This window comes from Oncorhynchus tshawytscha, linkage group LG04 (genome assembly GCF_018296145.1).
Source record: "Oncorhynchus tshawytscha isolate Ot180627B linkage group LG04, Otsh_v2.0, whole genome shotgun sequence".
Taxonomy (NCBI): domain Eukaryota; kingdom Metazoa; phylum Chordata; class Actinopteri; order Salmoniformes; family Salmonidae; genus Oncorhynchus; species Oncorhynchus tshawytscha.
In genome coordinates, this window is record NC_056432.1 from 11,578,645 (window position 1) to 11,590,734 (window position 12,090).

General features: G+C 44.5%; 1 protein-coding gene across 1 annotated transcript in view; it reads left to right on the forward strand.

Moving 5' to 3' along the window:
• commd10 (COMM domain containing 10) overlaps positions 1-7,903 on the forward strand; it is a 42,601-nt gene extending 34,698 nt beyond the window's left edge. The window contains exons 6-7 of the mRNA XM_024415787.1: positions 7,299-7,361; positions 7,466-7,903. Of these exons, the coding sequence (XP_024271555.1) occupies positions 7,299-7,361; positions 7,466-7,504 (102 nt within the window). The 3' untranslated portion in view covers positions 7,505-7,903. The remainder of the gene's footprint in view (positions 1-7,298; positions 7,362-7,465) is intronic.
• The last annotated feature ends 4,187 nt before the right edge of the window (positions 7,904-12,090 follow it).

A 12,090-nucleotide genomic window follows, 5' to 3' on the forward strand; every position in this document is an offset into this window, starting at 1 on the left:
ACAGCTCTTTGGCTAGGCCGCGGCCGGGGACAATCCCAGCCTTTGTGCTCTTTTATTGCGCCAGGCTGTGTACTGTACTGAACGGCAGTGGGAGAGGCGTGTGAAAATTCCCTCCGCCCCAGATAGACTAGGCTACATTTAGTCAGCTGGGGTTCAGTAAGACTAGGGTACAGTCAGACAGTCAGCTGGGGTTCAGTAAGACTAGGGAACAGTCAGTCAGCTGGAGTTCAGTAAGACTAGGGTACAGTCAGTCAGTCAGCTTGGGTTCAGTAAGACTAGGGTTCAGTCAGTCTGTCAGCTGGGGTTCAGTAAGACTAGGGTTCAGTCAGTCTGTCAGCTGGGGTTCAGTAAGACTAGGGTTCAGTCAGTCAGTCAGTCAGCTGGGGTTCAGTAAGACTAGGTTACAGTCAGTCAGTCAGCTGGGGTTCAGTAAGACTAGGGTACAGTCAGTCAGTCAGCTGGGGTTCAGTAAGACTAGGGTACAGTCAGTCAGTCAGCTGGGGTTCAGCAAGACTAGGGTACAGTCAGTCAGTCAGTCAGCTGGGGTTCAGTAAGACTAGGGTACAGTCAGTCAGTCAGCTGGGGTTCAGTAAGACTAGGGTACAGTCAGTCAGTCAGCTGGGGTTCAGTAAGACTAGGGTACAGTCAGTCAGTCAGCTGGGGTTCAGCAAGACTAGGGTACAGTCAGTCAGTCAGTCAGCTGGGGTTCAGTAAGACTAGGGTACAGTCAGTCAGTCAGCTGGGGTTCAGTAAGACTAGGGTACAGTCAGTCAGCTGGAGTTCAGTAAGACTAGGGTACCGTCAGTCAGTCAGCTTGGGTTCAGTAAGACTAGGGTTCAGTCAGTCTGTCAGCTGGGGTTCAGTAAGACTAGGGTTCAGTCAGTCAGTCAGTCAGCTGGGGTTCAGTAAGACTAGGGTACAGTCAGTCAGTCAGCTGGGGTTCAGTAAGACTAGGGTACAGTCAGTCAGTCAGCTGGGGTTCAGCAAGACTAGGGTACAGTCAGTCAGTCAGTCAGCTGGGGTTCAGCAAGACTAGGGTACAGTCAGTCAGTCAGTCAGTCAGCTGGGGTTCAGTAAGACTAGGGTACAGTCAGTCAGTCAGCTGGGGTTCAGTAAGACTAGGGTACAGTCAGTCAGTCAGTCAGCTGGGGTTCAGTAAGACTAGGGTACAGTCAGTCAGTCAGTCAGCTGGGGTTCAGTAAGACTAGGGTACAGTCAGTCAGCTGGGGTTCAGTAAGGCTAGGGTACAGTCAGTCAGTCAGCTGGGGTTCAGTAAGACTAGGGTGCAGTCAGGCAGTCATCTGGGGTTCAGTAAGACTAGGGTACAGTCAGTCAGCTGGGGTTCAGTAAGACTAGGGTACAGTCAGTCAGTCAGTCAGCTGGGGTTCAGTAAGACTAGGGTACAGTCAGTCAGTCAGTCAGCTGGGGTTCAGTAAGACTAGGGTACAGTCAGTCAGTCAGTCAGCTGGGGTTCAGTAAGACTAGGGTACAGTCAGTCAGTCAGTCAGCTGGGGTTCAGTAAGACTAGGGTACAGTCAGTCAGTCAGCTAATGGGGACACTTCTATTTCTTTAACTGCTAAACAACATGACCCAACAATTTCCCCGGAGGCTTCGAGCTCAGACCAACATTAACCTCTCAATAAAGCATTCAGGGTTTTGTGTTGTGGTTGAGCAATGCAGATTAGGTTGGTCCGGAGTCGGATGTGTGCGCTGCATGTCGTGGTTGGAGCACAGCGACGGCCTCATTGTTTTTGAAGTCACAACAGAGGATGTGGTTTATTGTAATCAAGCACTAACAGGAATTCTGCCTCTGACATCATTAGTATACAAACCAATAGGCAAAACTGCCATTGTTATTTTTCATTCGACCACCGAGGACATCCTTTGTATCCCAAATGTCTGTACAGTTCATAAATATATGCTCATCGTCGATTACGAATTTGGCATGTCAGTCAAACCTGGTGTTAAAAGACACAGAGAATGTTTTCTTTGATATCCTACGTCATGAACGTATATTCTAATCTAGAGAAATCCTCTTGTCTCTTGCATCAGGTTTTCACATCAGAACGGGTCTTTATTTAAACATCCTTATTTTCCAGAAAGCCCGAGTTTCCATTTGTAACAGTCTGATGACCCAATCCTTTCAGGAGTGCTGCCATTAGGATCGTCTGCTGTCTGATGTGTCCTCTGTCTGATCCTCTGTCATTTTTTTTGTTTATCTTTCTGCAGTGCTCAAGTCTGGCTGGCCGAGCATGTAGACATATGCTCTCCTATTCTCTAATTGGATCTTTGTATTCATCTGGGGATTGATTCGACTTAGCTTTCAACAAATGTCAATCCAATCTTGCAATGGATGGATGCTTCCCTGGTAGCCTGTTTATATGTGGGCTTCTGGTAGCCTGTTTATATGTGGGCTTTCGAAATGCAGGCAGAGCTAGAAGAAAAAACAGCTCTCTGCCCCTGGGCGTCTACAACAGCAGGAACAAAGGTGTGAAAGATGTAACGTCACAGTCCTGCCTCTGCAAAGGCTCGGCAGGAGCAATGCTTCACCCAGTCATGCTTCGGTGAAGAAATATCAAAACAACCTTGTCAGTTGTGGTTGTTGCGAAAGCCCATGGTTTCTAGTTAATGGTCATAAACCACAGTGTCCCTCTGTGACATCTAAAAGTCACTCACTTCTCCCTGTACCAGTACCAGTACCAAGACCAGGCATTAGAATCCAGACTGGGCCTCTGGTGACTCCAATCAGAAGAGCTCTGAGTGGCAGATTGGCACATTGGCTCCCAGCCTGGGGCCCCCTCAGCTCAGTGGGCGTAATCTACACATCTCTGACTGCATGCTGGGGGCCACAGCCAGGAATTTGCACAAACCCTCCATCTATTTATGACAGTTGAAAATCCCATTGAATTGTAGTGTTGTAAATATCCTACCTATTGTCTCCTGGCATGTTTATGGTGTGATGGAATTTAGGGGATGTAGTCTCTCCCTGGGCTGACCACTGTCTCCAGACAGACACAGATAGGTGCAGACAGACGGGCACACCGACACACACACCGGCAGGCAGGCAGACACACACATCGACAGGCAGGCAGGCAGACTGACGCACACCGACAGGCAGACAGACGCACACCGACAGGCAGACACCTTCCCCAGGTGTCAGGCCCTCCAGGGGGGTGTGACAGGGAAGACTGTTTGACTTGTATATTGGATCTGAGTGAATGTCAGATTTGTGACTTTTCATTTACATTTGTCATGCAACATAATGGTTGTGTTGACATGCGAATGAAGAAGTTTGATAGAATTCATGATGACCTAAACGTCCAACACATTTGGCTTTTACCAATTCCACTCCAAGTGTGTTTTTTCCCGACTCATCAGACTATTCAATAAGCATTCCAGCAAGCATGAAAATTATTTTCTTCTGACCTTCAATTAAAAGACTAATTACATTGACATTTGAGCAGTTTTCATGCCCTTGTGTTTGGTAACAGAATATTACAGCTTTCTCCCTCACACATATCCATTTTTCTGCCACCTGTGAGAAATGATTGACAAAAAAATTATACTTGAAGGGAATTTACGTTTTAAAAAGACAATTTCATAGTCATCTACAGCACCACCCCAACATCAACATATGTGAAAATGACACGTTTCTATGTTTTGTAGTAAAAAAAGATTGAGGAAGTTAACTGATTCCAATGACATCCTCAACCAATTAGGAGGCAATTAGTAAGCAATGCCTACTCATAATTGGTTAAAATCACAATGCAGACCGATGTAATTGGAAACCTTCATCTTTCTCTGTTTTACTACAAAACATAGAAACGCTGCATTGTCACATATGTTGGGGTATTTTTGGTATTTTATTAGGATCCCCATTAGCTGTTGCAAAAGCAGCATGATGCTGGAGATGATGAATATGAAGTAGTATATTTTTGACATTTCCCTTTAAGAGCATATCCCTCCCAGCTCTGCAAATACACAGGGATGTCTGACATTTTGTGCCAAAAACAGACAGCACCATACACCTTCAAGCTGGCTTTTTAAGAGCTCTGTGTCCATGGCAACGGTTAACCCAGGAGTTGGATTTTTTATTCATAATTAAGAATGTTTGGGGAGCTGAGGGTGAGATGCCAGAAACCCAACAGCTCTGCCTCCTGTTTCTGTCAAGATTTCCATCAACAATTCACAAGGCAAAGGCAAGAGCATTCAAAATGGCCTCATTTAACTGTCAAGCCACATAACCCTGCAAAACGTGTATGCCTTGCACATTTATTTAGGGGGTTCATATTGATTTCCAGGGAAATCTGTACGTTTACCAATTAGTCCCGTTCACCGAAAGTATACAGCAAGTATTTAGTAGGGTACATACAGCATTTTTTATTTAACTAGGCAAGTAATTTAAAAACAAATTCTTATTTTCAATGACTGCCTACCCTGGCCAAACCTGTGCGCCATCCTATGAGACTCCAATCACTGCCGGATGTGATACAGCCTGGATTCGAACCAGGGACTGTAGTGACATCTACTGCATCTCAGTGCTTTGGCGATTGTAGGGGATTGTTTCGACAAGTAAACATGATCAATACGTCAATTTAATTGCAGTTTAGCTGTTTGTCAGGATTTTACATTCCCGTTTCCTCTCTCTAGGTATCTACCGAGTGTTCTCTGACAATGTTTTTTATTCTTAGTGTGTTTTTCTCTTTCTTCGTTTAAATCAACATTTTATCTCTGACATGGTGTTTTTATTTTATTTAGGTCCAGTATTTAATGGTTTGGATCGTTAGGGTGATGCGTCACAAGTAGGAGCAGTCTTGTATTATCGCTCTGTGCTTTTATCACTAATAGCAATTCTCCTTTCCATAGCACTTGCTCCATAAAGCTTTGACAAGTGTTGCAAATCAGACCTTTTTTTTTAGTGCACAATAACAAATAATTCATGAAAAGTGCATTTTTATGTCAACCTTTCCTCACCTGCTGAGATTAGGCCTATCATAAAATAACACTACCTGCTGCTTGAATATCATCGGATAGGTTGACATAACATGAAATCATAATGATTCATTTACAAATCATAGATCAACCTCTATGGCAGCACTTCAAACTATCATCTTCCATACCTAGTACCCAAAAAGGGTTGTTTCTCTTCCATACCTAGTACCCAAAAAGGGGTGTTTCTCTTCCATACCTAGTACCCAAAAAGGGTTGTTTCTCTTCCATACCTTGTACCCAAAAAGGGTTGTTTCTCTTCCATACCTTGTACCCAAAAATGGGTGTTTCTCTTCCATACCTAGTACCCAAAAAGGGTTGTTTCTCTTCCATACCTTGTACCCAAAAAGGGGTGTTTCTCTTCCATACCTTGTACCCTGTGAGAGGTTACTCAAAATGGGTTGTTTCTCTTCCATACCTAGTACCCAGAGGTTATTTCTTCACCAATACATAATTGAATTGTCCTTCTCTAACCAGCATTTGTACAGGAAGCCCATGCAAACAGAGAGATGCAGTGCAGTGGTGTATCTCCTGATCCTCTTGTCCTAGCTACCTCAATGTTTCATGTGTTCTTGAAGTATACCCATTAGTGTTAGCCCAGATCTGTCAAATCCTACTCAGGCCTTGGTGCTGAAACACTGGGCTGTGTTTAAACCGTGCCTCCCTCCCCATCACCACCAATGACATGTACACTGACACCTCCAAACACAGCCAACCCCTCTGTGACTGAGACGGGCAGGCAGGCAGACAGACACATTGATGTTTAGGATCCCCTCTTGATATATGTCAGTGGAGAAGATCACATCCCTCACCCTTTAGGTCTGTCCTCTGGTTCACCTCCCCATCACAGGAAGTTTGTTGTTGGCTATTTTAAAGAGTTCAACCGGCTCTATGTATCATCCTGAGGTCTCTGGAAACCAACAAATAAAGTATTAAGGGGTGAAGATTGAATGGGCAATTCTAAAGCCAATATGTTTTGGCATTTTGTCATCTTTTGGGATTTTTGTAGATGCTCCTTTCCGGTTCATTCCCAGAATTAATTTGCCACAATATAATATTTGACTTGTGTCACATATTTATAATGTGCAAATATGGTTGCACAAAATCTGTTACCTTGTCAAACCTCAATTCAAGTGTGGGTGGATGGGTGGGTTTGTGTGTGTGCCCTACATTTTCATGTTCGCACATACCAAGTGGGCTTTGGCGAGACACGACATTTCCCCTTCTCTTAATTATGGATGATAATGTTGGGTCTAATTAATATCTGTTTCATTAATGTGCTCTGACACATTCCATCCCCCATTGTGTCTTCAGCCCCACAGCTCCGGCTACGTGCGCGTGTGTGTGTGTGTGTGTGTGTGTGTGCAACCCAACACTGGGATAACTCTCACAGCAAAGTCTTGGTTTGATTAAATTCCTTGGTATCTTATTATTATTTGTTATTTTTTCACAATATATTTCCTACTTTATAGTTGCAACATGTGAAGTGTTGGTTCCATGTTTTATGAGCTGAAATAAAGATCCCAGAAATGTTCCATACGCACAAAAAGCTTATTTCTCTCAAATTTTGTGTGCGAAGCTAAGACAATCCATCCACTTGACAGGTGTGGCATATCAAGAAACTGATTAAACAGCATGATCATTACACAGATGCACCTTGTGCTGGGGATAATGTTGTCTTTGAGAATTTGGCAGTACTTCCAACCAGCCTTCCAACCGTGGTGGGTGAGCGGTTTGTTGTTGTCAATGTTGTAAACAGAGTGCCCCATGGTGGTGGTAGGATTATGGTATTGGCAGGCATAAGCTACGGACAACGAAGACAATTGCATTTTATCAATGGCAATTTGAATGTACCGATACCATGACGAGATCCCGAGGCCCATTGTCGTGCCATTCATCCGCCGGCCTCACCCCATGTTTCAGATGATAATGCATCAGCCCCATTTCTCAAATGATCTGTACACAATTCCTGGAAGATTAAAATGTCCCAGTTTTTCCATGGCCTGCATACTCACCAGATTTGTCACCAATAGAGCATGTTTAGGATGCTCTGGATTGACGTGTACAATAGCAAATTGACTGATATGAACTTCAACTCAGTAAAATGTTTCAGATTGTTGCATGTTGCGTTTTTATATGTTTTGTTCAGTGTACATGCAGTGATGGAAATGAATTACTGGACGGTAGGTGTACTTTCAATGGACAGAAGTGCACAAATATTTGACGCAAGTGTTTTTTATAGAGAGCGGAGGGAGTGTTGTTGGCCGTGATGTTGGTTGACTCATGGTGAATCTTTCTTCTCTTCCAGAGTGTGGTGGAGAAAGTGTTTGTGGAGTTCAGCCACCAGGAGTTGCTTCAGTTCTACAACCAGGTCAGTGCTGCACATTGGTTCTGCTTTCCACATCACTGACTCCTTAACACCCGCAGGCATGTTTCCTTTCGCCTAATTGTCAAACATTCTCTGTCTCCTTGCAGCTAGAGACGGTTCAAGCCCAATTGGACTCCCTCACCTGATGCGGGTTCCATTCTATTTCTATATGATGACAGCTATGGAAGAAGCAGTGTTGTCATTAAAATTCCCCATGCACACTGACAGGACACCTATCATAACAATGTGATGGTATAATGAGGGAGATCTCACATTTCCCTGTTTTGTTGAGAGCAAAGGATGTGCGTGTGTGTGTATAGAACTGTAATCCAACTACATTTCATCCTTCAATGAAACTATTTTTCTACCTGTGTTTTCCTATGTGCAACATGAATGTTGCTGGTGAAATTCAGGGAATGTTATTTTTAGGAACGTTTCTATATGAATGCTGATGAAATGTTACGAATGTACAAACACAGAACATGATATCATGTATATGTAATCTAAAGCACTAGAGGAATATAAAAAATGTTGTAATCTGAAAAGTGGCATTGTTATTTCTTCTCTTACCCCACCTGTAGTTTCATCAGATAGAAGTGCAAAGGCACAGTTCAAATCCTCATCTCCACACATAGCGGGCCTGACATTCCTAAATGAAGCACATTATTTTCAATTAGCTTTACAAAATGGAGCCATTTTAAATGAAGCGTATTGTCCAACGGTCAAGGTTTCACCAAAACAGATAGCTACAGGTTTTTCTCTCCCAGGGTCTCACGTTATCCCTTCCTCCTCACGTAATACCTGTCAAGTCCACATCACTCTGAACAAAAGAAGAAACCGTTTCCCCGCCTTCTCCTCCTCTAGAGAAAGACAGTAAAACACTTTACGACCTTGTATCACATTTATGAAGATTTTTATTGAGCAAAGTTTTCATTTCAATTTGCTGTTTCCTTCTTAACAATTATGTCGCCTTTGGTTGTTTTTGTATCAAACTTAGCAGGCAGCGTCTGTGTTAATGGGATAATAAGCATGTAGAATGGGCTCTAAAGCCGTTGTAAAACGGATGAGTTAGTCACTCGCTTAAGAGTAGGTTCTGGCAGCTGCTCCATGCTTCTCTGCCGCAGGCAGGACAATTTGGAGAATAGCTGAGGAAAAAATGAAACCTTTGCTCTACTTTCATCCTCTTTGGAGTGAAGATACCAGGCAGTGAGCACTCTGAACCTGATGTTGAAATGCAAAAAAAAAAAAATCCAAAGTCACCTCTCTCTCTAGAAAACCTCTCAAGACCTCTGTAACGACTGTTATTTTACCCAATTTACAGTTTTGCCACCATATGGAAAAAAATCACCAAAGTCACTGCCTGAGGGAGCTGTGTGTCCTACAGCATGGGGAACAGATGGCTGCTTGCATCCTGCCGTGGAAAAAAAGTATCCGTTCTGAGTCTCCAACTGAGAGAACAGAACCGAGTCCTACTTGTGCCTGTGTGTGTCGAGGCCTGCTGGACAGTAAACACGAAGCAGTCAGGTTTTTATGGACAATTATCAAGGGTGGCCTGAACCAGCCAGCTCAAATAAGTGGATAATGCACTAATCCTGGATAAGATTGGTCGACTACTGCGCAAAGAGCGCTGGCCCTCAAATAATGGGCTGAGATGACTGCAGCTCTGGTACAATTGTGCCAAGAAGCAGACAGACAATTTAACCCAGTCACAAACTGACAAAAAATAAACGGTCTGCTCACAGTATTTAGTTGAGAGACTTGCGTGTAACCATAAAGATGGACAATAACATTGAAAACAGAGGAGGGGATACTCTGCAGTGTGCAAGGCCATCTAAGGAACTCCAGAAGTCTTTGCTCTCCAGGCTAAAACTTCACAGAGAAGAACCAGCGCTTCCGCACATCAACACAACTAAATTAAAGTCTCATCTTGCCTTTAGTGGCAGATAATAGACAACAGTTTTGTCCACTTCTAACATGGATCTCCGTGTGGAGTTACGCAGCTCATATTAGGCCTAGCCTGTGTAGTTTTAAAGCTCATGTTAGGCCTGTGTAGTTACACAGCTCATGTTAGGCCTAGCCTGTGTAGTTTTAAAGCTCATGTTAGGCCTGTGTAGTTACACAGCTCATGTTAGGCCTAGCCTGTGTAGTTTTAAAGCTCATGTTAGGCCTAGCCTGTGTAGTTTTAAAGCTCATGTTAGGCCTAGCCTGTGTAGTTTTAAAGCTCATATTAGGCCTAGCCTGTGTAGCTTTAAAGCTCATGTTAGGCCTAGCCTGTGTAGTTTTAAAGCTCATGTTAGGCCTAGCCTGTGTAGTTTTAAAGCTCATGTTAGGCCTGTGTGTAGTTACACAGCTCATGTTAGGCCTAGCCTGTGTAGTTTTAAAGCTCATGTTAGGCCTGTGTGTAGTTACACAGCTCATGTTAGGCCTAGCCTGTGTGCGGCACGGCCTGTAACAGTGAGTTAGTGGGTGCTGAGGGACAATGTCTCTCATAGACAATATATCAAGTGTTCTATATCTATGTTGTGATTAATTAGGTGATGTAACGGTACGGTGGGTTAGGGTGGGGTGGGGGGTTCTGGATCCACAGCCACCTGGGACCGTGTTCATTACCAGACCTGAGGATACACAACCCCACCAGCCCCCAACTTACTGTAATGTAGGGCCCACAGGGTCCTCTCACCCGAGCCTGAGCCAAACCAACGATGCAGCCTCGTATCAAAATCTGACGCTCCCTTATCACCTAGGTTCATGTCTGAAATCAGCAGAATGGGCCAAATCATCCGAAGTGTCTGGAAAACAAGTGTCATTGTTGCGGCTCCACTGCTGCTCTCCTTGATGCCACCGACTGAGGTCTGAGTGGAGGCCTTAGAGAATGGTAGAGGCCTCTTGTGGCCAAAAGGCAGTATTAGTATGGGCAGCGCCCTTGAGGGCTTCCATCATTTTAATGTAGTCAACTGGGTGTGACTTCCAACTTCATTGGCTGGATCCCTCCTGGTGACCCTGTCGGAGTCATGTCTAACAGTGTCATCAGGAGGGATCAGCCAATTGTGAAGATGAAAATGGATTACTTAAGAATGGAGATAGCTTCAGTTGCGCTGCCCATGCTGTCACAGATAAATAGATGAGTCCTCTATCTATCTCTATGGTGGAGGCCGGTGTCTGCTGAGGATGTCTCCAGCCTTCTTGGCAGCACAGCGCCATGACTACACTAGCTTCTTCTTTCTTCTTCAGGCGTCGTCTTTTCTCTTCCACTCTGTGTTAGATCACCGCTTTATGTCGTTTTGTCTCTTGCTTTCTCTCCCTCTTCCTCTCTCTCTTCCTCTCTCTCCCTCTGTTTACTGCAGATGTCCTTGTTTTTGTGTTGCATGAAGCGTGGCGGCGCGCCCTCACTGAGGTGGCCGTTTTGTTGCAGTACATTGGGTAAATACTTGGAGACAGATGGGAGGTGGTGGTGATGGTGGTACACATGGCAGGTTCAGGAAGAGAGGAGGCCTCTCCGCCCTCTGCTAACAGACTGAGGGGTGGCCGTCAGACCAAACATACTGCTCAGCCCACAGGCACTCCATCAAACAACCCTAGCTTTATTTTGATCTCCTTATTTATTTTGATATTCATTTGTGCCTGTGGTCATGCGGTTTGCCATATATCCAATGCTAACAAATTGAAGAGATAACACTACATGGCCAAAAGTATATGGACACCGGGTCATTGAATATCTCATTCCGAAAGGTTGCAAGATCGAATCCCCGAGCTGACACTGTAAAAATCTGTCATTCCGCCCCTGAACAAGGCAGTTAACCCACTGCAGGCCGTCATTGAAAATAAGAATTTGTTCTTAACTGACTTGCCTAGTTAAATAAAGGTTAAAAAAAATACACACAAAAAAACTAAATCATGGGCATTAAAATGGAGTTGGAACATTGCTAGATGTTGGAACATTGCTGCGGGGACTTGCTTCCATTCATTGAATGCATTCAGTTGTACAACTGACTAGGTATCCCCCTTTCCCTTTCCATTCAGCCACAAGAGCATTAGTGACTTTGATCACTGATGTTGGGCGATTAGGCCTGAATTGCAGTAGGCGTTCCAATTCACCCTAAAGGTATTCGATGGGGTTGACGTCAGGGCCCTGTGCAGGCCAGACAAGTTCTTCCATACCGATGTTGACAAACCATCTCTGCATGGACCTCGCTTTGTGCACGTGGCATTGTCATGCTGAAACAGGAAAGGGCCTTCCCCCAAACTGTTGCCACAAAGTTGGAAACACAGAATCGTCTAGAGTGTAATTGTATGATATAACGTTAAGATTTCCCTTCACTGGAACAAAGGGGCCTAGTCCGAACCATGAAAGACAGCCCCTGACCATTATTTCTCCTCCACCAAACTTTACAGTGTGCACTATGCATTGGGGCAGGTAGCGTTCTACTGGCATCCTCCAAAACCTGCTTCGTCCATCGGGCTGCCAGATGGTGGAGCGTGATTCATCAGTTTGAAATAATCTAGAGGCCGCATTTCCACTGCTCCAGAGTCCAATGGCAGCGAGCTTTACACCACTCCAGCTGAAGATTGGCATTGTGCATGGTGATCTTAGGCTTGTGTGTGGCTGCTTGGCCATGGAAACCTATTTCATGAAGCTCCCGACGAACAGTTATTATGTTTGGAACTCGGTAGTGAGTGTTGCAGCCGAGAACCAGTGGCGATTTTAGCATGTAAATCTTGGTGGGGCAAACTC